Here is a 26,891-nt window from a genome sequence, read left to right as displayed (position 1 = left end):
TTAAGACTGAATCAGGAGTCCTTAGACTGGACACAAGGCCATTAGCTACGCAGAAAGCTTTGGCCTTCCTCATGGACCATGTCTGCTAGTGGTAGCAGACCATGTACATAGCAGACTCTGTAACCAGACTATGCTGCATTAGCTAAGGTCCTGGGCAGGAAGCTTCTTCCTCTGTCCGTAAATTGTGTGCACTCACAGTGTGATAGCTTGCCTGTTGAGACAGTCAACAAATTTTTCTTGGCTCTCACAAAGTTCCTTTGAAATTCTAGAAGTGTATTTGTTTCCCCTGACAGCATAAGAGAAAAAAAGTATTTCTAAAGACATAGTTACTAGGTAAATTAAAATCTGTCTGTGTATGATACAAACCAAACTTTTCCGTGTTTGCTCAGTCTCTCAAGAGATATTGATTTCTCCTGGGTAGGGAGAAAAGAAGCAACAACACGGACATACTCTAGCTACAGCTGCTACAAGGTATTCACTTCATTGTTTATTCATCACTGCTGGCAAAACCTATCACTGGAACACAGGAACTGTCATATTGGATTAGAGCAGTAGTCTACTATCCTGTTTCTGATAGTGGTCAGTATCGACTATTCAGAGGGGACTGAAAAGAAAATATTCAACCACAAACTTATAAAAGAATTATGTACTAACCTAACCACAGAGGAAGCATCTTCTTTAACCTCATAAATGTGTGCTTTGTTACACTATGGATATCCTTATACAGAAAAAACCAAAATGCTTTTCAAAATGTGATTAAGTGCTTAGATTCCAATCTTAGGAAAATAGGCTAATTACACTTTGCACAGTTGACTGTGATGACAATTTTCTCATAGGTAGAGAACTATTACCACACAGGATCCAGATCTATACAACAAAAGATAGGTAATAGTGGAATTGACATAGCTTATTAAAAGTTATTAAAATGAAGTATGATAATTAAAAAAAAACCCCAAAAACCAAAATGGAGGGAGGTTTGATGAAGTCACAGCTACAGAATGGTGGGAATTAATGCACCCTGTTCTGAAGAACCTGGCAAAATATAAATGGATTGAGCAGAACTTCCATGGTACAATACAGACCTTGTGCTGTACTGAGTGAATTTAGTCCAAGATGTTCTGCACGAACAGAGTTCACTGGGTTCACCAAAACACAAGTTGAAACACTCAGAGTTGAATATATATAAAAGGACATAAGGCTGAAGGTGGTAGAGAATTATGACTATAACAAATTAAAATCTTATTCCTACAATGCATGTTTAAAGACAAGTGACATGGAGAGCCCCAAATATGCATGTTCAGAAATAAAAGCCATAGTGAAGAATAAGACAACATCCCTAGAGCCAAAATGAAATATGTACATACTAGTCTTAATATCAAGAAGTCATAAAATAGATTACCTCAAGGACAAAAATGAAGGTGAAAACAACAGACATTGTTGCTAAAGGCACAGTCACCGGATCTGCAGCATCCCACTGAAATGCAAACAAAATCTGCTCATCAACGAGTAGCTGTTAAACAGAACTAAATGTCTATTCATTGCCTTAACTTTTCTTGCAGGTTTTGTTAATGAATAGATTTCAATTTAAAATATATTCAGACAGGAATGGCATCTTGGTGTATTCTTCTCGCAGATTTACAGCTTAACTGGAAACTAAAAATAGCAGACCAGACTACAAAAAGGCAGAAATTGACTCAGCTCCACAAGTTACAATTAATCTACAGTGATCTGTGCCAACTGAGATTGCTGTATCTAGAAATCATGTTTCCCTACATTCATCACAGTAATGGCTCAACTGATCGTTAATTGGTGTTAGGAAATGTGCAACACATGCTGTACTACTATAATGAAACACTTAAAAGAAACACAATTACCTTAACTGATAACAACACAGACTGGGCCAGAACAAGTACAGCAATAGTTCTCTTAAAAAATGGATGCTGAGTTATATCATACATCTTAGCTCTAAAGCCATCGTTATCTGAAAAAGAAAGAGTTCAAGGGGGAGACTTAAAATACACAGTGGTATTTTTCCCCTGTTTCTTGACATATTTTCCATGTTCATTAGTGGCAAAATAATCCTTTACCAGTTTCAAAATACATTTCTAATTTTCTGCTACAATTTTCCATATCAAATAGGGCTTCTGAACATATAATTTCAAATACCGAACACCAGTGTTGCATGAAGGCTTTGGTACTTGTAGGGCAAGTGCATCATTCAACTGTTGTCACGTTAATACATTCCATTCATATCATTAACAGCCAACTGCAAATATTTTTCATTTAGAAATTCATTTTTTCATTAAGGCTTATCCTAAAACCATCGAAGCACAACCTTTTTTTGGGTTGATTTTAATAGCCTTATGCAGAGATCTGTAGTTGTAGCCTGTTTCCACATTAACTTATGCACAAACTCCTAGTGGCCTCACGATTACAATTTTAATTTGAATTGCAGACTCCTGGGGAACTACGAACACTAGGGCTCAACATGAAAAAAATCAAAATATCTTTGATACCCGGACGAGGTGGGAGATGAAGAGGCTGTGCTATCTTCAGTCTGCTTTTCAGATCTTCCCATCGTCTCTGATCTACAGTCAGTAAAGCTGTCCCCTTAACAAAGAGGAGAATCGTATAAAGCTTTTGTCATATAAAAGCTAGAAGATTTAATGCTGTAAACATGAAAACAACATTCTCTTTGGTGCCTGAAATAAAGTTACATACGCAACTCTCCTTAAATCACACAATGTTTGGGTAAAGGAGTCTAAAGTATCAGCTGGAACTCAAGAGGATTTCTGGATGCATTATCTGTGAGTTTCTGGGACTCAACTCAGCAGGCACAGTTGTTGCTCTTTGTAGCAGCAGCCCAGTGTGGGCAGTGAAACACTGCAGGAGGTCTTCCATTTGACTGAACATCATTGCCAGGCACCACTGTTTTAAAGAGTGGTCAATATTGTCCAGACTTTGCTGCAGAAAATCCTGTGGCTTGTCAGTGCCGCTACAGTTTCTCGGGAAACAAGCCCTCTAGGAGACCGCTGCTGCTCTCCACAGCTCTTCTGCTTGGGGTGTAATTGAAATAAAATACTAGTATGCTACGCATTTACAAGAGCTCTCCACAAAGGAAGCACAAGGAGAGGTGGAGATACACCTTTAGGCTGGGTGGTGGTAGAGGGTAATGTGCGTGTTTTCGTAACATAGGAAGAAACAAGCAAACCCCAAACAGAATTCAACGTTATTTAAAATGACCTTCAAAACAAAATGAAGTCCTCATCACTTCAGAGAACTGTAAAATCTCATGGAAGGAGTCTGGAGTTACAAAAACAAGAGAGACCTTTTCAAGGTAAATGTCACAAGCCTGTCTCCCGGACACTTGGCTGCTCCCACAGTCAGCACTGAGCTGCACCGAGCTGGGCGAGGGCTGGTGTGACCTCTGGGGCTCGACTCGGCATTGGCTTGTGTAGATGCTGGAACTGCGTCTGGCTGTGTGGCTGATAAGGTCAGGACTGCTCCCTCTCAGTGGGCATAATCTCTTTATGGAGATGCGTCCCCAAATGGCACCCTGGGAGGAGGTGCCTTCCAACACGACACGGACAAAGTGACAGATATAAGGATGCCTACTGCTCCTCTCGGTCCCAAACCACTGTTTAGAAACACTCAGATTAAAAGGCAATGAAATGAGTGTGTCTGTTTTGTACTCTTGGAGAGCTTTCACTGCAAAGAAGACAAAAGGTGGCAAAAAAAGTGGACCTTTGTAAAATTTAGAAATAGTGATGCCAAGTCACTCGCTTTCTCACAAACTACCACTTCCACCAGCCGGATTGTTATAAGGGGATCACAGAGCAGAGCTTTGCCAGTGGGACTACTGCTGGAGGAGCTGCATTTGCATCTGGATTTCAGCTCAGAACTAGCAGGCAATATTTGAGTCGATCGCATCTTCACTGCTGACTGAACACGTGGAACTTGGGAGCTGCGACAAGTGACGTGCGGGTGTTATGAAATGGGAGGGTGGTGGGACGCTTTGGGCAACTGCCCTGTCGGTGGGACGGCTGAGGACCCAGCCCAGAGCCCTCTGTGGTACTTCCCAGTCCAATGTCTCCAGGCCTGCAGCTCCAACAGCTCACACAAAATACTATGGCATATCTGAAAATATTTTGGATTTTTTTTTTTAGAAAATTGTTCATTTTCATGTAAAATAGTTCGTTCAGTAATTGTCCAGCTCTGTCCTCAACAACTCCTGGCACTACTCTAACCATGTATCAGCCATGAACTTTGTAAAGCTAACATCTACTTAAAACACCAATAGCTTGGCCAGTTTTAAGAAGATGCAACTTAACCTCACACAGTGGACTGTTTCGCTCTCTTCTTTCTGGACTAATTGCTGGCCTTCTGTCTCTCTTACCTCACTTTTTTTTCAGTACCTGGACATTTCTTCAGTCTACTTGACTGTCGATTGTGATGAGATTTTTTCCTCCACTACATAATTAACTAGCATATTTATCTTTTCAACTCAAATCTGAAGAAGTTTTCTTTTCCCTATAGTAAATACCTAAAAAGTAACAGGTACTCAAGAAAAAAAAGAGAGAAAAACAAACATTAAATGCCACAGCAGCTACCTGAGGTTACTAAGAAACAATTGAAGAAGCTGAACCAGATAACATTATTCATGAATGATTTATATTGGCTGTATTTTTAGTATCATGTACATTCTATAGAAATATTGCATGATGTGCCTGTTTGGTGTAATTTACAGGGAATTGTTAGTAGTGAGTTTTGATTTCCTGATGTTCAGACTAATCCTTTCTCTGTACTCAGATATGGAATTGATGGAGGAGAGCATTCATATCTGAAAAGGTGCCTGTAGTTTGAGGAAAACATACAAGCAGAGAAAACCACCTCAGAGTGATAAATGTAAAAATTGGTAATTTTCTGAAAATATGGGAACCCTAATACAGGCCTTACACCTCAGACTTCCATATTTACACTGGCAGCTCATGCAGGGGCAGTCTGGGCCAAGATGAATTATTTAATCATCCCTTGTGATCACAATCCTTATAAGCCTCGTATTCACACCTTCCTGTTTCCTCTCATTTTGAATCACAGTGAACATAAACAAACTTTAAATTTCCACATGATTTCAGCTGTTCTGAGTCTTTAAAGCTGCATATCCCTCCCTATAAAGGAGGAGGGAATAAAATATGAATCCGATATGTAGTCATATATAATTAAGGGCTTTTTTTCCTCAGTTCATGTTCATATCTCAAACCTCAAAAAAAAAAAAAACACCTAGTGAAATATTTACACTGATACCCTGGATATATCACTTCAAAAGTAACCTGTGGGTTGGCCCAGATCACCCTTATTCCATAGTCAAGAGTTGACTACACAGATGAATACTGTGTTATGAGTTAATGAAATCTCACTAATTTGTGAAAGAAATCTCACAGGCTGCCTTTGCAGGAGACAGGCTGACACAGTGAACTTGATCTTGTGAGTGACTCCTATGGAAAGAGTGGGAACTAAGAGCAAAGACACTGTCTAGGAGATTGACAGCACTTACTAAGATTAGGTATATTGTCGCAAAAGCATAATAAAAGTCATACTAATAAAGGCAAAGATCCAGCTCCTCCAGTACCTTTTTCCTATGACAATGGCCAAAAGTAGATGCTTGTAGGTGTCGCAAGGCAACCTAGAGCAGCAAGTGGCTCCTGATGATTCTCCATTGCCCACAGAGCTGTCTCAGAATTAACGATCGATACATTCAAGACCACATGCAAAACTAAAGGGGAAACGCACCACTTCCTCACTCCTCAACAGCACATGCACTACGTCTCAATAGGGTAAGGGAAAGATGTTTGATCAACCATGATCAAAAGCTATTTAAATGCAAACTCCACAATGTGGTAGTTCTTCTTCTCACCTATACTCGTGCCTATGAACAGGATTTTGAGGAAACTGACCTGTGTAGAAAGTGTAAAGGGGAATGAAGAAACAACTCATATGACAGAAATGTTCAGCTAACATCTCAATAGAGTTTCATGAACTATGATGTACATGACAGAGACACACATAACTAAATACATCATAGCGGTAGAAGAAAAACATTACAATTATTTTAGCATTTCAAATAATATTTTAATGACCTATAATTCAAATAAAATAACTTTATTTTTTTCAAGATGCTGAAAAATATTTTTTACTCATCTTTTTTACTCATCAGTGTAATGCTGGAACATTTGAAGGGAAAGTAACATTACACAGCTGGACAGGAAGGGGCAAAAGCATCTATGAAAGTCCAGCAGGATTCTCATACTGGAGAAATTTCAGCTTTGTTAATTCATTAGTCAAATTTTAGTGACTAGAACAGTGCTCCTTCTTCTCTAGAACAGATGTATTTTGACAAGAATGACTGCACTTCATGTCACCAAAATTCCACTGGAATCATGCAACCATAAAAGTACCTTCTTGACAGCAAGGGTTTTATTTGGCTCGCATCCTTGCTTACCCACATTAGACACTTGGTAGTGTGTTGCTCAGCTACCTTCCAGAAGGAGTCAAGTGCTTTTCTTGAAGGGCAAACTCAACAGTTGTGTTTTCTACAGTTTGGGCCAGGGCCATAATAGGGTCATGGCCAGCACTCAGTTTGTCTCCAGCACTAGCACACTGGGTTGTCTTGCATCCCCAAAGCAAGTGCACACAATAGTTCTTTCCTTCCAGTGCCATGACTGATAAAAATATCACTCTAGCTAGCTGCAAGACAGATATCTCATTATTTTGGGGCACTTTGAACTGAAGGATGATAAAAATTAATAATCATGCCCTGGTGAGAGAGGGGCACCACAAGAAGCTCAGAAAAAACCCTCAGGGCTGTGCAGTGTGTATGCAGCAGTCCCATCCAGAGGATGCTATCTTTAAGCAGCGTAGACATGAGCTGCTCTGTAACAATTCACCTGGGGACAGGTTTTTCTACTTTTCAGGATAATCTGCAAAGCCTGTGTGAACTGCAGTTTTTCTCGAGAACACTACTTTTTTGTTTGAGTGATGGACAATTAATTTTAGAATGTATTCTGCTGTTTGCCAGGAAAAAGCCATGCAGCCTTACTTTGGATCTGAAATACTGCAATTGCAGGGCTCTGATGAGACCCCTTAGTCGTAACACACACAAACATAACACGTCTTTTTACCTGCCACTGCATGTATGCCTACATCAAACCAAAACAGCAGAATGTGGAGCATCTGTAAATACATTGTGCTTTAGGTTCAGTCTCCATCTGGCAACACGGCCGCATGTTAAATAAACCCAGACGGCTTTGAAAGAGTGTGTGATGGATTGCTATCAATCCAGGCTTGAGTTTTGTAGCAAATATGGATCAGGTGTGTCTGAAGCCATATTTACAGGCTTGCAGAATGTAAGATTGCTAAGTCAGTCTTAAAGGCAGTCTTACTAGGTAGTGCAGACAGTGTCATATCAATTTCAGGTTCCTTACAGAGCCAGTTCTACACATGACAAACCACCTCACTCTGTACCTTGTTTTCATTGAAATTAGCGATGACAACTCCAACGAAAAGGGTCAGTCCAATCATGCAGCCAAGGAATACAAAAACATGAATGTAGATTCCATGGATCTGAATAAACGATAAGATTAATCGTTAAAACAAATCAAAGTATGTGTTGTAGAATTCAAAGACTCTGATGTGTTTCCTTACCGGCCCAACACGATGAATAATAACATCTCTGACTTCCACCCAGCCTTTTAATGAAAGAACTTCAAACAGTGCCAGCATTGCGTTCCCCACATTGTCAAAATTAAAATTCCGAGGATTTGCCCTGAAATGCAGTACATAGGTATAATTTCAGCAATAAGGTTGTTCTTCCTATTTATTACCTTGATTCTTCATAGTTATTTAAATACCCTGCCAAGTTGGTGTAAAAGCCTCTGTAATATATCATTCAAAGTTCTGTCTCAAGAATAACAGAACAATAGCAATAGCAATAAATATGTACAGCATTTTTTTTTGGATCCCTATATACGTTTTATTTTGTTACTCAGAATTTGATTCACAGTACTAAAGCTTATTACATGCTGCTGCATTTTAGTGTTTTTGTCAATGAAATTAGCAAAATACAGCTTTCATCAAAAAATGGATCTGATGGCATTGGCCAGATTCTGAAATAAATTTACCTGAATGATACTAGTCTCAAACCCACATGAATGATTTGGACACCAAAGTCAGCAAGACTGTTTAGAAACTGTTGTTTCTTATTTCATTATCATTGGGAACTGATGGTCTAAAGCAAAACTTACTGAGAGGATATCACATCTTCTTGGCTTTCCTATACCATAGGCTCTGCCCTTTTGTACCAGCTGAGATTCAAGAGGATGTTTCCAGCTGAACATTAAAAGTACTCTCTTTGGGCTAGGTTAGCACATTGCTCTGCCCCTACAATCCAAGACAGATAATCCATGGAGCCCAATTAATGTTCAAGAATTTATAAGGTAAAAAGAATTGTTAAGTGTTTGGTGCTTCTGCAAATCCAACCATTCAGTGAAAAAGAGAGCTCTCAGAGGTAGATATTTCTTTTAAATGTGGTTCTTATACTGACACCTGGCTCTTGAAAATCTGCCATGACACGGCCAACAGGTGGTATAAGTGTCTTTGCGGTAAAACATTTTTCTGCAATAACAAAATATTCCCAAAAGTTTACAGTTATGCTGATTAGGACAGTTTTTGTGTATTTCTGGATCAAACTGAAGAGGACTGAATTTGCTTACTCGAAGAAGAATTTGTCTGAAGCATGCAGAAACAAAGACTTCTGCAGATGCTGGAGTTTCACTGACTGTTCAAATCACAGAGTATTATTTCATTAGTGTAGGATGCTCTGAATCGACCACTGCTGGTACATTCTTTATCCATGCACATAGTCAATTAAAATAATTGTGTCTGTTTAGCTGATTTTGCAAAATGCCAACAAACTTTAAAATGTAAACAATTAAGAAGAGTTTTTTTGCCTGTTTGGTGTTGGGAAATATTAAATGGACTTTATCAGAATACTAATCATAAACATAATGTTAGCTCTTAAATATTTTTTATTATGCTACTTCACCAGATAGGCCACAAGGTTCCCCTGCATTGGAAACAAGAAGAAGCTGCTAGCTGGCATGGTTGATGGCCATGAAGAGAAAGGCTGGGTTTAGGTATGACTTGCTCATTGTTTTTTTGTGGGTAGCTGTAGGCAGGTTGATTTCCATTTATTTTTCTTCCTATCTTTTCCTAGTTATTCTTAGGTTCTGTTTTTGATGTATGGCTCTCAGGATGTCTTCATAAGAGTGCTAAAGCACGATTAAGTGATAATATTGGTTCAAGCCAATAACTTGCACTGTAATAATAATCATGTCTAATTCCTATCTAGGTTTAGAACCTACAGGTATTTTTTTCCTTTCTTTATTTGCTTTATGAATAGAATAGCAGGTTAAGTCTAGAAAAGTTTCTTATATCTGACTTTTTACTAAATGTACCAGAATTTTTATCCTTAATATCATTTGACTTACAATAAAAACCCTCCATCAGTAGTTTAATGCCACGAGATTTGAGTCCTTTTCTACATCAACAGTGAGTTTTTGAAGAAAGATAGGCCAATGTGCAGCAACTCACCAGACTCGTGGCACCCAAAATCCAGGCTTTTTCTCTCCAGGTCTTAACTTCAAATTGAGATTTTTGGAAACACTTACATTTATTCTGAAGATGCCATGACAATCTTCCTATAGTGAAATAAACCACAGCCTGAGATTAAATAATTGCCTGTGAGAGATGCCAAAATGCCAGTATAGACAGCACACTTGCCATGATAGGGAAGCAATGTAAACAGACATGAAGAGTTATTTACAGGTTTGGGAATAATAGTTATGGACCTTTACCCAAAGGAAAAACGCATCTTAGGAAAATTCAAAACCCCCTTTTCCTTCCAGGACTAAGAGGGCTTTGTATTTTGCAAGACTATCTAGCCTTTCACCTCTTTCCTAAAGACCATTGCTCTGATGATGATATTTCTCCAAATGGAGTAAGAAACAGACACAGCTAACTTTCTTCATATAACCTACATAGCATTCCTAGTGCTTTTGACCTCTAGCAGCCTGTTTTTCAGCTGCTGACCTAGGAACGCAAAGGTGTCATATTCCATGGTTAATTCCATGTGACATCCAGTCCCTTGCAGATAATATGGCATGAGTTTGACAGTTTTTTCAGGCAGTCCCAAATATTTGGACTTGCTTTAGTTTTTTACATGAAAACCCAGCCTTGCCCTCACTCTCTCAGTCCTTTATTACTGTTCCCTCCATCACCCTGCTTCTGAACAAGTGCCCAAGATCTCCATCTCTCAGCTGATAGCTCTGATTGCCCCATTTGCTTTCCCCAGCAGGCAAAAATGGCACAGCATACTATTATTTTGAAGCAGGAAAGCAGTTCTTACCCTAGAGATGATGTGTGGATCATTGCATTTAGCCAGTTTTCCAGCAAATAGCTGCACTCCAAAGCTTGCAAAAACAAGCATTAATGTCAGCAAAAGAATAGAAACCTGTAAAGATGAAGTTAGACTTGTCAAGCTCTCCTCCTGCAGACTTGAGAAAGGGGGTCAGATCCTCCTGTGAACTGCAGGGAAGATCGTTTTGTTGCATTACACCTGGAGATAAGTCTTTCATGACTGACATGTTACTTTAGGTTCTGATCCAGTAACCAGGTGCTGTGTTGTTGTTGTTGTTGTTGTTGTTGTTATTATTATTATTATCATAGCATCTAAGAATTGTAGATAAAGATCAAAGCATTTTTACACTCAGTGTACAACCTTGCTAAATTCTGCATGCATAAGAATTGCCATTCACTTTAAAGAGAACTCTTCAATACTTCAATATGTGCTGCTTCTGTTGTGCTGAATCAAGCTTTACTAATTAATTTTGAGTAAGCCATTGTTAGCTATTTAAATCCAGGATAGCTACAATAAAGATATGCATGAGCAAATTATGACATAAATATCTTTAATAGGATACAGTATTTATGAAATGCTAATTAGCTTTATATTTTTTGTCCTTGTTCTATTACTGTCTGTAAATATTTTGTAGCTTATCTTTTTATAACAACCTGACCTAATACAGTATTCTGTTCAGGAATAAAATATCTGTTATTTAGGCTGACACATACCACTTAGGGAAAGTTGGGTCCCAAGACGATAGATTAGTTTCTGATCAAGCAATCACAGACTCTATTATTATTATTATTATTATTATTATTATTATTATTATTATTATTATTATTATTATTATTATTTACTCTAACTGCATAATCATGATCATAACAATGAAATACAATGGGATCCAGATATGTGATGAATAACTACATTGTCTCTGGTTGCCTCTCAAAAAACTTGGAGGTAGAGACCTTCAGCTTGGAAAACAGGTTTACTTTTGTTCTTGCAGAGCTGCTATACCCTACTTCTCATCTTTCTTTCTCAATTGAAACTATGAATAAGGGGTATATATAATTACGGCCAATCCTCCTATATAATTATGGCCAAATATATACTGAACGAATAATATCATTTATAAAAGAATTATTAAAGCAGCCTTATTCGGTATAGATGTAAATGAGTTACTTATATTCCTAAATTTTAACCTGTTTTATGGTCATCTACAATGCAAAGTAAACAGACAACAATAGAGAAAAGATTAGAAAACATTAACCTTATAGCAAAATGGTATCTTATTACTCCTCCATATCTTCTTTCTAACAACAACCACAAAATTTGACACATACCAAAAAGATTTCTTTAAAGCCACTAAACAGCTCTCGCACCACTTTCCTCATTTGAGGGACCAGTTTGAAAATTCGAAGAGGTCGGAGGCAGCGGAGTACCATTAAGAGCTGAGCTCCAGATTTGGCAGGCACATTCTGAGGCATCCAGCACAGGAATATCAAACTTACCTTGAGAAGACAGAGCAGAAAAAGGCAAAGAAGGATTAGGCTTACAATGTCTTACTTGACATAGATACAGCACAGAAGATGTGCTGTATAAATATATAAACAAACACTTCTCTTCCTTAAAATTAAAGGGAAGATTAAGGCAAAAAAGGTCTACTTTAGAAAAAGGACTTGGATGTCCCATGCCCTGGCTGATTGTCCTAACTAATGGGTATCAGCTTCAGCTTCTGTCTTCCGTTTTGACTAATAAAATATTTTATTCTTTTCAGCATATGGAACAGTTCCAAAAGAAGAAATCAAATTGGCTGATTCAGAGCAGGAACATGAACTATATTCGTGGAGCAGGCGGCATCATCTCTCTCTCCTCTTCTCATTTTAAACAGAGATCCTATCCTGAAACTGAGATATCCTCACCTGGAAAGTCTGTTAACAGTTTCCTCGCCGGTTTTTCCTACCACTTTGTTACAGGCATAAGTAGATTTGCCATCATGTGGTTTTATCACACGAGTATTATGCATTCAAAAGTGTTTTCAAGCAGCATAGTTGTGTCTTGTAGCCTCAACCATCTGTGACAGATACTTATTGATTATAAAGTCTGCTAATTACTTCTTATTTTTCAAAAAGTATTTATAAAGCCAATGTTATTATAGGGGGACAGAGGTGAGAGTGTTACAAAGAGGTAAGTGCACAAAAAATGGAGGATCAAGCTGATACCACCAATATAATTTAAAACATTTAATAACGTTTTAAATTTATATTTTAAAGTTATAATTTAAAACATAATACAATTTGTTAAAATTAACAGTGGTAAAAGACAGCCACCCCACCAAAACAAAAAGATCTGCCAGTGCTTCTGACTTTCTTTCATATTCTTTTAAGACCACCACAGACACATTTGGAATATCCAAGCTGCACCACTTAAATTTCCCTTCAGACAAGCAGACGGATTCAGTGGGATTTGAAGAAACTAATGCACATATTGATTATGCATACTACAGTAGGAGACTTGTATATTATTTATGCTAACAATGGAATCTTTGATACAAATTGATCGTGACAAATTTTATGCAGCACATCTGCCTGGTGGATTAATCTCTGAAAGATTTAATCTAAATCCATCAAAGATATTTTGCTTAGTAATTTCTTCAGTTAGAAAATATTTCATACTGCATTATGCTGAGCACTGGTTTTGACACATTTTGTGGTGTTTTATTGCCATACGTGAAGAGGAAACGGACCCCTTTTTCTTGTATTTGAATGGATTGCAAGAAACTTCTGGGGGATAAAAAAAGCAGTAGAACAATTTTTTCCTGAGAACCACTACTGATAGGTATGGAATATAGAAAGATGCTGCTTTGCTTTCTTTCTGCTATAGCAACACCAGTAACAAGGATGTGCCCTTCTGTCAAATGGTAGAGGCTTTTGAAACACCTTCTATAAAGCAGGAGAACTGTCAAGAGGGGAGAAAGCAATGAATGGCTAAGAAATAGATAAAATAAAGATTCTGCATAAAAATGCTCAACCAAGGTCAGAGATCTTGAGCTTACTTTGGAATGAAATAACGTCTGATACTTAAAACAGATCAACAAATAAACACTTAAAAGGGACCATGGAATGTCAAACATACACTAAATTGCCAGGCGTGTATTTTTAGATGTCTAAACAAAATTTTGTACACATAACTGTCAGGAGTGCACATGAAAACAGTGGTGTTTGTACACATATTACACTACTGCATTTGCACCATGGTGCAGAGCCAAACTTTTTAACATTACCACACATTTATATATCCAAAGAGATCAAAATTAAGAATGCTACAGAAACTTTCCATAAATATAAAAACTTACAAGATATATAAATATGTCCATAACTCCTCCAAAGTCCCTAATAACAGCTGTTGGTGTAAAAAACAAGCCATCTGCCATAATCTTCAGATTAAGCTCAATGCTCATGAATATTACAAAAACATATTCAGCAATCTGAAAATCAAAGCAGAGAAGAATCATAGTTTAGGAATAGGCAGCGGAGAAAAACAAGGTGACTGTGCTTCATTACATGTAAAATGATTCACTGACAGTACCTGGAGTGTTGGAGCATGCATAACTCTTCTAAAGGGGGATTCGAACATCATGGAGATGCAGGAGCATATAGTAACAATGATCATGACCCAGTCCAGGTAAGTAACCAAACCCAGCAAATCACTGTAAACACATAAGGATAACCATTACACAAGTTCCAAGAGTGCTGTGTGCCTTGTATTGTGTCTGCACCACAGATAAGTGCTTTCCTATGAAAAATCAGTTAAGTTGAGGAGTGTTAAAGATTTCAATATTTCAGAAAGGCATAGTAAAACTAGGGAAGTTACATGCAAGTGAAGAAGAAAAGTCTGATAGAAAAATACTTTTCCTATTCATCCTCCTCCCCAAAAAACTCCACGGAAAGAAAAACCTTTTTGGGGAAAAAAAAAAGAGGACACATGTGCATGCACCCATACACACATACATGCGTGTGTGCGCTCACACACATATACTGCAGGCTTATGTGACCAAGCAAAGACACTTTTGCAGTGCTTACTAAAGCTGATGGTATTTGGTATTTTTCACAGCTCCAGTAACAGGATCTGTTTTAGAACTATAAAGAGAAGAAAAGATACAGTCATTTACAATTTCTTTTAGTCAGCATTATAATTATACCATGCATCCATCACTTCAAAGTAATTTATATCCAAAATGAAGGCTACATCTTATCTTGGCTTAATTTTAAATGTCTGTGTAAGTTTCATTTAATTCTATGCAATTGTAGTCATATTACCAACACAGCTAGTAACACTTTAATTGATGGCCTACCTGTAATACCTCTAATAATTCTTTAAACTGCTAGTTTTTTGGGTCTTGCTTTTGTAAGCAAGGACTTAATTTTGTATTTTCCTTGACGGGGATGGATTATCTGCTATTGAATTTTATGTTCCAAAGTGCTTCCTCAAGAGTTCTTTCTACAAGACCTCTTGGACCATATCCTCAGCTGACAGACAGAAAAAAAAAAAAAAAAAAAAAAAAAATCCTTCCACAAGCCCTATTTCTTTTATTACTTCTTCTTCAGTCATTTCCTGATGAATATTTCTAGATTCTCCATATCTCAATTTTCCTATGAAATTGCTGTGTTTCACCTACCATATCCAAACATCCACTAGGCAGCCAGAGAGAGTGAGAACCACTCTGTAATAAATGCATATGTAGGTGACATGAGTTAAGTTTTTCCTCCAGCAATTATCTAGCGCTTTTATGCAAAGCAGAAGGGCTTCAGCAGGAGAAACAAGAATCCTATCCAAGAAGCCTCCTCTGCCCCAGTGGCTAGGGGTACTTTTTACATATTCTTCAAAATCTTGTAGCAAATCATGCCAAGACATGAGCTGCGCTGAGGTATCCTATATCCTATGTGAGGGCTCTAGCCATCGGGATGTGAAATCCCCATCACTTCCTTGCTGAGCTTAAAGTGAAAAATGGACTGACCTAACTTGAGGCATTACCGCTAGAAGAGATTTCACCGTTATGAATTACAAGAACGCAAGATGCATACAAGAAGAACAAGAGGCATCTTCCACAGGCCAGGTTTACCCACTTACACCAGTCAATATACAGAATATACTGGTTTTGGTGCCTAACCACTGAAGCCACTGACTTTTGTGTCTTCTTAAGCTCATCTCTCTTCCCCATGTTGTATATAGTGGCATTCCTCAGCCTTTTTCACTAGAACAAAATATGTATCCTCTCAATTTGAAAAAGATCTCTAGAATACCTTATTTGGCAAGCTGGGTGGGACAATGAATAAGGTAGGATTTAAATAAATGAAAAAATGACTGTTTAACAACATCAGTTTACTCCAATAATTGTGAACATTTTAATTAAACGGCTGATAATACAAATATTCTGTTATGCTCGGGAACTCCACGATGCTAAGAGGCACTGACATGTATTTGACACGTGAATGGGAATGCGTGTTTGTATGTTTTATTTTGCTGTTTTAATTTGCAACTGCTTCATGGACCAGCGAACCGCAATCAAGTTTGCAGCTGCATAGAAAAGTAGGCACCTAACTCAAGGACGTGCTTCTACATAGGTGGTAGAACAATGAAATATGGGTATTGTAAAACTAAGCATCTAACCTTCCCGTTGTTCTGCCTAGAAGCAACTTGTTCAAGGGCACAGAGAAAATCAATAGTAGAGCAGGTGCTGAAACCAAGTCTTCCAAGTGCCAGGCTCATAGCCTCGAGCTATCTTCTGTCTTACACTGTCTGTGTAGGTGACATGCATTAACCCTCCAAAATTAGGGTGCCAGCAATAGACAGGGATTTAAAAGAAGTGCTATAAGATGATTTCATATCAAGCTGCTTGTACATAGATGTGTATCTGCCACACTTGCATATACCTACATTTTAGTTACTGAGTCTTCCTGGTTTTCACCTGGCCTCAGCTTTTCTCCTTTTATCTCCAACAGCTGAACACCTCCCCATCCCATTCTAGGTCTCTAATTACAGGCTAAACAGTCCTTGGGTGAGTACAGTGGGATTCATTTCTCTTCACCTTTTTCTATTTGTTGAGTATAGTTGCTGTATAAAGACTTCCCACCTTACGATGAGCAATAGGAAGGGAAATGCAAGCTGATTCCCCAAGGTCTAAAAGTAGAGGTGTAAAGCATTACCCTTTCCTCTCAGTTCATGCCTGCAGTTTCCCCACAGCCTTGTCCCGTCTCAGCATCACAGGCTGCTCAAGCATGTCTGCCCTTACACAGCGTTTTATTGCTTCCTCTCCCCCAACAGCAAGACTATACCATAGGGAACTGACTGCTAGCTTGTGTGGCGACCAAATTCTCTGCAGTTTCCCTTTCAAAATCAAAGTTAGACCTGGATTTCTGAGGGCATGAAAGTAAACGCTTGTCTGAACCAATTGTTGATATGGAATAAACTTACGCATTAAAGCGAGCTCGTACCACCACTCGGCAGAAATTCCTGAATCTGTGCTCACGACCAACAATGAAAAGTGGTTTATCAAAATAAGGATGATTCTCTCGCAGCTCCTCCTCTTGGACTTTCCTTTTGAAAGATAGAATGTAAATTATTAACTGATATGCATTCTACCTGGCAAAAATAACCCTTACACTTCTTTCTTTTTTCATTATGACTCTCAGTACTTTTACTTCAAACAGAGAATACTTAATACAAAAAAGTGTGCACTCAGACTTTTGATTTTTAAATACCTTTTCATTTCAGCTTGTTCTTTTTTTTCTTGGATCATCTTTATCTCACTGTCTTCTCTCTGTGCATTTCTGTATCTCACTGTGTTGGAGTGCTAGAAGCAAAATGATTCCTTTTAAATGAGGTCTGAGGGTTGGTTTTTTTAAAGTTTCAGATGAAAGCAAGATACAGTATTTTACATAGAAAGATTCAAATGAAAAATCTTTATTTCCAAATGCACTGCACATCAACTCAGTCAAGCATATTGTACAGTATTTCCTATCTATCTACAGCATGAGGCTGCTTATTTTCATCAAGGTTAATTTCAGTTTTAATTTCATGTGTGACGTCCCATCCAATGCAACTTTCAACTTTAAAAGCAAAGGTCCTGTAAGCTCAGCCGATCTCTCTGAGCTGGAATGAATACCATCAAAGTTACTAAGGGCAAAGACTGGGAAAGAAAAGGCTTTAGACACCCTTTCAGCTTTTCAAGGCTGCTGCATGTGCTGCCAGGCAGCAAGTTGTGCAGAACATACAGCTAGTGACTGCAGAGCGTGGGGAGCAGGGAGAATGGTTGCCTGAGCTCATCCAGTGGAGGGTACAGTCAGTATTACTCTTCAGAATTAAGTGAGTCTTTGGAACACTCTCGGAGGGGTAATGCTGGGTGTTACCCTTACTATCTGACAAAAGCAAAGCCACATTTTCTTTAAAAGACTAGTAACCTACAGTTTCTTTCTACTACCATGCAGGGTATTTAATTAATTCCTTCTTATGCAGATGTTTTTAAGTATGAAGCACATCTAGAAAATGACTATCATAGTTTGGAAATGGAGGGACTAGTATCACCCCTTGAATTTTCATAGTCACAGAGATCCACAAAATACCATTATGAATTTGCAGAAGTGAAAATGCACTTAACTGCATGAAACTGTATGACAGTGAAATCTGTGTTTACAATTCTCCCACTTAGTCTTTGTCCTCTTGTCTGACAGTTCTCGTGTTTGAAAAATATTGTTAAACTTCCATTGGAAATTTTGAAGTGCTGTTTTGCCAGCCTGAGTAATTCCAGAGTAAGGCTTTTTAAGGTGTCCTGGGTAGCAACTGTTGTGTTCCTAATACAGTGTCTACAGCTTCAGTGGATCTATCTCAGCAAGTGTTTCAAAATCAGTTAAGTCTATGAGTGAAATAACCATGTCAATTATTTTGAGGATAATTCTAATGCAATTACAGTATTTGTTTTATGATTTCCTCTCAAGACTTCACAAGACAGATTGTAAACAAGATCATAGATAGACATTAGTCTTATATAAGCATTTATTACATAGTACATATGCTTATTTTTTATATTCTCAAATTGAAACCATCATTTCTGTGAGGACTTACATCTTGAGTCAATGTTTCAAGAGATTTTCCTCTGCTGATTCGCTGGCTGTTGGAACCATGTCTCAGTGACCTGAAACAATCATAATCAATTTAACAATACATCTCAAGATTAAATTTTGACCTTTATAGGATAGCCACTTTAAAGCACTGCTCTCCAGCCACCCACTATCTCAAATTCTTATCATTTTTCTCTTGCTAACATCAGAAGTTTATATGTTCTTCAATTGTTTTCAATCCAGTCTAACATAAGCCAATTTCTTTCCTTCTGATCTTTAAATTGATAGCTTTGTAGCCGGTGAAGGAAATGACATTTGAAATAAAAAGGCATCTTTTCCATTTATACAGTACAATGAATTTCATTATGGGTACAACGAAAAATGTAGAATTCAGTTCTTTGTACAAGTAAGTAATTTCAGTTTTTCACATTAGGTATTGCTCAAATTTAATTATTTTTGTCACCTTTATTGTAAGATCATTTTTAAACCATCCTTCTGTCCATGTTTACCTGCGTTCTTGTCGTATATGATGCTGGACACTAAGTATTGACCTTTCCTTTGCAGGCTGCCCCTCAAAGGATCCACTCAGCATGCGTTGTCTAGTGCAGGCCCTACGAAGAAATACAATGATGATGACAGAGTTTTCAGTATAAATGATAATTTCTGAGTTAGCACATTCAGACAAGTCAGCTTGGCTTTCTGGGAAGCAAGTGCACATCTTAACAGGCAATAACTGTAAAACAAAAATGGACTTTCATGAAAACATATTTCCAAGGCAATGGTCCCCACTCTGAAACATAACTCGTCATCTGATGAACCTTCTCCATGCCTTAGCAAGGCCCATCTTTGAGTTTTTTTCAGTTTGATGTAGAATTTATGGTTCCTCAAGACTTCACTAAGCATGAAAAGGGTCAAGCAATGCACTAATCATCAGTAAAACCAGCTTCTCAGCAATGAAGAGGGGAAGTACAAGTACAAGTACAAGCTGCCATTTTAAGGCAGCTCCCTTTCAGGGCTGTATATGGCAAAATATTTATGTACTCACTCCAGACTTACAGCACATCTTTGAGTGTTCTTCTACATAACAGGCACCATATATGGTTTGAAATGAAAAGCTGCACATCGCTGATATCCTGTAATATGAAATGTGTGTTCCCTGGGAATCCACTGAATTTGCAGCACTTTGTTGTGTGGTTTTTTTCACTTGTTTCCTCATATGTTTCCTTTTGCTTTTGCTGAATTTCGGCAAATGCCTTTTACGCTATTTTGGCAGAAATTATGATTTGTTGGTTAGTTAAGTGTGCTACAGCTAAACAAAGCATGCATATCTTTATTTTGTGGGCTACAATGAAATGGATTTGCTTAAGAAAAAGAGAGGTTTCCACTAAAAGAGCTCACACAACTCTGCTGATGGCTGAGAAATGGAATTTCAACTTTGAATTTTTTTTTTATTTTCCAGGAATGCTGCATTTTTAAGTTTACACAGTGCATGCCTTATGGCTCATTTTGTGCAATGCAATCATTCAGAGAAACTCACAGAAGACCCAGCTGGTAATATTTCATACTGTTTAATGAATTGAATCTCCATGATTTTGAAAACATGAAAAAAACCCCCACGCTATTAGAGTTATCACTCTATTTGCCAGTCTACTGTAAGGCTTTGATAAATGCTCTCTTTGACAGCATGGGATAAGCATGCTTGGTGGCAAAAGGTGTCCCAGGCACATTCTTTCCTCTGTGTGACTTTGTTTTTCACTCCTCTTTGTTTTTTCTTCTTCTTTTCGACTTAAACATATAAATGATAGGAACAGAGATCCAAAGTGAGATCTGAAACAAAAATGAGAAGCTTAGAATACTTGTCAGTGTCATTACTGCCAATCATATTGGCATGCTAGAAAAAATACATTGTGCTACTCTCATTATTGTATTAGTTTACACTACACTGAACTGAAGCATCATGCCATTTAAGAAAATTATTGTGTATCTTATAAAACACAGCTTACGTTAGCCAAATCATGAACATTTTAATACTAATGGAATTTAAGCATTATGTTATGGAAGATGAGACTACATAACACTGTCAGAAGACAATAGAGATTTGTTAGAATACCTGTGCAGTTTCCTTGTAGAAAAAAAAACAGATAAAAACTGGTCCCTGTTGGGACCAGTACTGTTTAATATCTTCATCAAAGACATAGACAGTGGGATCGAGTGTACCCTCCAGCAAGTTTGCAGATGGCACCAAGCTGAGAGGTGCAGTTGATACGCCTGGGGGATGGGATGCCATCCAGAGGGACCTGGACAAGCTCGAGGAATGAGCCTGTATGCACCTCATGAGGTTCAACAAGGCCAAGGGTAGGGTCCCGCACCTGGGCCAGGCAACCTCCGGTATCAGTACAGACTTGGGGATGAAGGGGCCAAGAGCAGCCCTGACGAGAAGGACTTGGGGGTCTTGGTGGATGAAAAGCTGGACATGAGCTGGCAATGTGCACTCGCAGCCCAGAAGGCCAACCGTGTCCTGGGCTGCATCCAAAGCAGCGTGGCCAGCAGGTCAAGGGAGGTGATCCTGCCCCTCTCCTGCGCTCTGGTGAGACCCCGTCTGGAGTCCTGTGTCCAGCTCTGAAGCCCTCAGCACAGGAAAGACATGGACCTGTTGGAGCGGGTCTAGAGGAGGCCACAAAAATGATCAAAGGGATGGAACACCTCTCCTATGAAGAAAGGCTCAGAGAATTGGTGGTGGTCAGCCTGGAGAAAAGAAGGCTCTCGGAAGACCTTATTGCAGCCTTTCAGTGCTTAAAGGGGCCTTCTAAGAAAGATGGGGACAGACGTTTTAGCAGGGCCTTGTTGTGATAGGACAAGGGGTAATGGTTTTAAACTAAAAGAGGGCAGATTTAGACTAGACATAAGAAAAAAATTTTTGATAATGAGGGTGGTGAGACCCTGGCACAGGTTGCCCAGAGAGGTGGTAGATGTCACATTCCTGGCAATATTCCAGGTCAGGTTGGACGGGGCTCTGAGCAACGTGATCTAGTTGAAGATGTCCCTGCTCATTGCAGGTGGTTTGGACTAGATGACCTTTAAAGGTCCCTTCCAACAGAAATTATTCTATGATTCTATGATTCTATGAAATTATTTCCTAAAAATAGATCCTATCTAGCTCCATTAAAATTATAATCCATTTTTTTCCAGCAGAGACAATTGGAAGTTCTGGCGTCTGACTTCTGCATAGATGCTTCTTGCTGTGACAAAGAGGGTAACTTATCTTTTTTCCTATAAATATGAATTATTGTGCTCTGCTTTTAACAGTTAGAAATTATTTTCTTGACATCAAAAAGTGACTTGCACATAAACTTTCAATGTCCTTGTACACAGGTTACTTGAATACCAAGTTGCATAAACTCTTAGTGTCCATAATAAAAGAGAACATCTGAAATAATAAATTCTCTACTTGACCAATGAACAAGATGGCTTATTTGAGTCTTAATGGCATAATAAAATACACTTAACCATATAGTATACAGAATGGGCATGCATAAAGGTAGCACCTGTAGAAAGATTGCCAGGATTGTCTATGATCTCTGCCTAAGTTGGCTTCCTAAATCCATATTTAGAATCTATATCCATTGCCTCATTTTCAGTAACTCTGGAAGCCCTGCAGCTCCAACTGAAGTCAACAAACAAATAATGAAATGCCAGTTGTATAGCACAGAGATCAGAAATTGTTAACAATCAACTGAAAGAAACTCTTTGTATTTTCAGAGACAAAGATGCCGTGCTGAAAAGGCCATGGTTACCTTTGACAGACTCTCTCCCAGCATCCTCCACTTGATGGAAATTAGTGCTTTAATCTTCCTTGCATTAACTCTTAAAAGCCATGCTTTGTTTTTCTTTCAACTCAGGAGCTGGATATTTTTCAGCTGTTTAGGCACCTAGCGTTGCAGATCTTTGGCGACTTTTGAAAAAGAAGGCAGGTGCCATGAAGTTTTCAGAATTGCAAAGTTGTCTTTTTTAAAATCTACAATAGGATGTGACTTCTTATTGTAGACACCTATACTTATGTGCTTACTCTTGATGCCTACAGGTGAGACATGTGTCCCTGCTTCCCTCATAATCAGTGGAGATTTAGGGCTCAATTAAACTGGTTGCATAGAGGTGGCTAGAGCTGCCTGCCTTGGCTTGGAGTATTTTGCCTTGTTTCCAGCTGCTGCTCCAGCAAGGTATGGGTCTCTTAGAAATTTCTGTCTTACCTGCCAGTCTCAAGAAGATGTCTTGGACATCCTATGGCGTCTCATACATTACTAGATACCCATATGTGGGCAACTTCACTGAACGCTTGGTCAACTAATTTAATTAATGGTGTTTGTAAGATATTCAAGTAATCAAAAAGTGGCCACCTAAAGACAAAGCAGTCAGCCAAAGATCTCACTGGGCTCTACTGCCTGTATTGACATCAACTCGATGACAGTTTCAACAGTTAGCTCACAGGCAGATCTGGTAGTCTGGAGGTGACTCCCACACCTGGGACAATCAGTGTGTCACAATGTTAAAAATTCAGTGGTTTGCAAATTAGAGCTCAAAATAAATGTTTTCTTGAATTGATACATCTTCACATAACTGTAGCTGGTCAGAATCTTTTGACCTTTCTTCAAACAATGCAGGCAGAATTCCCTTTTTTTAGCTAAAATTGTCCTTCCCATCTTCCTGTACCACCTCTAATATTTCATAAAATATTGCATTTTTTCATGTTCACTTGTGGAGGAAAGAGGAAGTTATGAAACGAAGGAGAAGAAATATGTCAAACTTCTGGACTTTGTATTTGCAGAACTCTGAACACAGTCCAGCAGCTGCAAACTACATGCTCTAAATCTGCCTTGAAAAGCACAAGTGGAATAAATTATCCTGAAAAAGAAAATGTGATCTCATAGGTTATCAGAAAGTCAGGCTACAGGTTAAGACCATACAGAACAATACAATATTGGAATACTACGTAGTTTGTATTACCTGCAAACAATTATGAGGTCCAAACTTTTGAAGTCCTTTAAACTATTTCATACTTTGGTACCCCTGAAAAATAAGTAATGAACAGAGTGTTCAAGTAATGTTCTTTGAGCTAATGCAGAATGTTAAATGTTTTGACCAATAACCAATACTTCAAAATACTATACCTTTCATGAATCTTATAAGGTCTCTTGCAGATGGTATGCATATGGCTCACTCTTGGACTTTTTAGGGAGGCATTCTTTCCACAAGTGTTTACTCATCTTCTTGCATGCCAATATGACACTGAATTGTTGTTTTTCTGTATTATTTTAATGAGTGAATACTTATCTGTTCTGTAGTAACTGCATATATTACTGTGTATTTTTGTTCTTGTTCTCCCTGAAATGTGTCCACACTGACGTCTTAGCAGTGTGGTATGCTTCAGTAAAACACTCAGTTATCATCATTATTCAGCACTGTTTTCATTATGACTCTATCCTTACTAAATCTCTCTATGTTCTCATTATACTTCCATCTAACTTGGAAAACATGATTAAATGTGACAACCTAAGACTATGGTGAATTCACCTGATAGGTGTTCTAGTGTTTTTCTCTCTCATTTTATAAATTTAATTCAATAAGGCACTATTTGAATAGCAAGCAAAATGCACATTTTCACCACAGCTACTGTACTCTTCTTTGGAAAAATATACTATTTTTTAAAGAAAAAAGGTAAAATAACATTAATTATTAATGTAACTTGGATAATTTATTGTTTTTCTTTTCCATGTTTTTTCTTGATCCCTTCCATATATCTCTAAAGGAAAAAAACCCACTGATGTTTAGTGTCTCCTCAGTCTGTTTAACTATGGTAGTACACTTTCTTTCCGTCAGCCATTTTCTATTCTCATTGTCATTCTCATTTTCTGTTTCAGTTTTTCCTCTATCAGATGTTTGTATAATAATTATTTTCCTTGGATTACAGAAGAACTGACAGAATCAATGGAGAAGAAGGAACCTCAAAGGGCCATCTAGTCTATAACCTCTCAAATCAGAATCAATGATATCTACACTGTTCTGGACTGATGTTTGTCTAACCTCCTCTTCTGTACCTACGGTGTTGTTGACTCCACAGCCCACTAACTCTACTTCACAACGATGCTTTACAGTGATCTGTAACATGGTGGTCACTTGACACAAACCCCATAAAACAGAGTAACTTCTTACCAACGGATATGTGCATTCCAGTATTTCTTTCTGTTGTTCTTTGCAGAAGGCAGGTGAAATCCAATGGTGTCATATGTTTGTGGAGATTTAAAAAGGTGGTGACTAAGTCTGCATTTTGCTGCTGATGACAACAATCATCATCTGAGCTTAAATATTTGTTCTGAGAAATGCATGGTATCAAAACCTCAAAGTTGTGAAGAAAGAAATCACAGAATCATTAAGGTTGGAAAGGACCTTCAAGACCATCAAGTCCAACCATTAACCCAATGCCACCATGCCCCCTAAACTATGTTCCGAAGCACCACATCCACACGTTTTTTGAATACTTTCAGTGATGGTGACTCCACCACCTCCCTGGGCAGCCTGTTCCAATGCTTGACCACTCTCTCAGTGAAGAAATTGTTCCTAAGATCCAGTCTAAACCTCCCCTGGCACAACTTGAGGCCATTTCCTCTTGTCCTATTGCTAGTTACGTGGGAGAAGAGACCAACACCGACCTCACCACAACCCCCTTTCAGGTAGTTGTAGAGCACAATAAGGTCTCCCCTCAGCCTCCTTTTCTCCAGACTGAACAACCCCAGTTCCCTCAGCTGCTCCTCATAAGACTTGTTCTCCAGACCCCTCACCAGCTTTCTTGCCCTTCTCTGGCCATGCTCCAGCACCTCAACAACGTTCTTGGAGTGAGAGGCTCAAAACTGAACACAGGATTCAAGGTGTGGCCTCACCAGTGCCGAGTACAGGGGTACAATCACTTCCCTGCTCCTGCTGGCCCACACTATTCCTGATACAGGCCAGGAATGCTGTTGGCCTTCTTGGCCACCTGGGCACACTGCCGGCTCATATTCAGCTGGCTACCAACCAGCACCCCCAGATCCTTTTCCACCGGGCAGCTCTCCAGCCACTCCTCCCCAAGCCTGTAGCGTTGCATGGGGTTGTTGTGGCCAAAGTGCAGGACCCTGCACTTGGCCTTATTAAACCTCATACAGTTGGCCTCTGCCCATCGATGCAGCCTGTCCAGATCCCTCTGCAGAGCCCTCCTACCCTCCAGCAGATCAACACTCCCACCCAACTTGGTGTCATCTGCAAACTTACTGAGGGAGCACTCAATCCCCTCATCCAGGTCATCAATAAAGATATTGAACAAGACCAGCACCAGAACTGAGCCCTGGGGAACACCGCTGGTGACGGGCCATCAACTGGATTTAGCTCCATTTACCACAACTCTCTGGGCTTGGCCATCCAGCCAGTTCTTTACCCAGTGAAGAGGACACCTGTCTTAATTCACGAGCCACCAGCTTCTCCAGGAGAATGCTGTGGGAGATGCTGTCAAAGGCTTTACTAAAGTCCAGGTAGACAACATCCATAGCCTTTCCCTCATCCACTAGGCGGGTCACCTGGTCATAGAAGGAGATCAGGTTGGTCAAGCAGGACCTGCCTTTCATGAACCCATGCTGGCTGAGCCTGATCCCTTGGTTGTCCTTCACATGCCCCATGAGTACCCTCAAGATGAACTACTCCGTGATCTTCCCTGGCATGGAGGTCAGGCTGACAGGCCTGTAGTTCCCAGGATCCTCCTTCTGGCCTTTCTTGTAGATAGGCATCACATTAGGAAGCCTCCAGTCATCTGGGACCTCCCCTGTTAACCAGGACTGCTGATAAATGATGGAGAGTGGCTTGACAAGCTCCTCCACCAGCTGTCTCAGTACTCTCGGGTGGATGCCATCAGGCTCCATAGACTTGTGGGTATCCAGGTGGCTTAACAGGTCCTTAACTGCTTCATCCTGGATTATGGGGGAGTTACTGTGCTCTCCATCCCCGTCTTCCAGCTCAGGGGGCTGAATACCCTGCAGATACCTGGTCTGGCAATTAAAGACTGAGGCAAAGGCGGCATTAAGTACCTCAGCCTTTTCCTCAGCCTTGGTGACAATGTTCCCTGCCAAATCTAGTAAGGGATGGAGATTCTCCTTGCCTCTCTTTTTGTTGTTAATATATTTGTAGAAGCATTTTTTGTTATCCTTTACGACTGTGGCCAGATTGAGCTCTAGCTGGGCTTTTGCTGTTCTAATTTTCTGTCTGCTTGACCTAATGAGATCCTTGTACTCTTCTTGAGT

General features: G+C 39.1%; 1 protein-coding gene across 2 annotated transcripts in view; it reads right to left on the bottom strand.

The window, feature by feature from the left end:
* The window catches only part of NALCN (sodium leak channel, non-selective), a gene marked incomplete at both ends in the record, with an annotated part of 249,303 nt that overhangs the window by 15,825 nt on the left and 206,587 nt on the right, over positions 1 to 26,891 (bottom strand). For both annotated transcript variants that reach the window (XM_082006124.1, XM_082006125.1), the window contains 15 exons: positions 1,400 to 1,474; positions 1,875 to 1,981; positions 2,517 to 2,610; positions 7,522 to 7,620; positions 7,702 to 7,822; positions 9,649 to 9,755; positions 10,463 to 10,567; positions 11,800 to 11,967; positions 13,812 to 13,943; positions 14,045 to 14,165; positions 14,539 to 14,595; positions 16,931 to 17,053; positions 17,218 to 17,309; positions 18,578 to 18,647; positions 19,083 to 19,184. In XM_082006124.1, the coding sequence (XP_081862250.1) occupies positions 1,400 to 1,474; positions 1,875 to 1,981; positions 2,517 to 2,610; positions 7,522 to 7,620; positions 7,702 to 7,822; positions 9,649 to 9,755; positions 10,463 to 10,567; positions 11,800 to 11,967; positions 13,812 to 13,943; positions 14,045 to 14,165; positions 14,539 to 14,595; positions 16,931 to 17,053; positions 17,218 to 17,309; positions 18,578 to 18,647; positions 19,083 to 19,184 (1,573 nt within the window). The remainder of the gene's footprint in view (positions 1 to 1,399; positions 1,475 to 1,874; positions 1,982 to 2,516; positions 2,611 to 7,521; positions 7,621 to 7,701; positions 7,823 to 9,648; positions 9,756 to 10,462; positions 10,568 to 11,799; positions 11,968 to 13,811; positions 13,944 to 14,044; positions 14,166 to 14,538; positions 14,596 to 16,930; positions 17,054 to 17,217; positions 17,310 to 18,577; positions 18,648 to 19,082; positions 19,185 to 26,891) is intronic.

The sequence above is a fragment of the Phaethon aethereus genome, assembly GCF_964289735.1.
Source record: "Phaethon aethereus genome assembly, chromosome: 1".
NCBI lineage: Eukaryota > Metazoa > Chordata > Aves > Phaethontiformes > Phaethontidae > Phaethon > Phaethon aethereus.
This window is presented reverse-complemented; position numbering and strand designations above follow the sequence as displayed.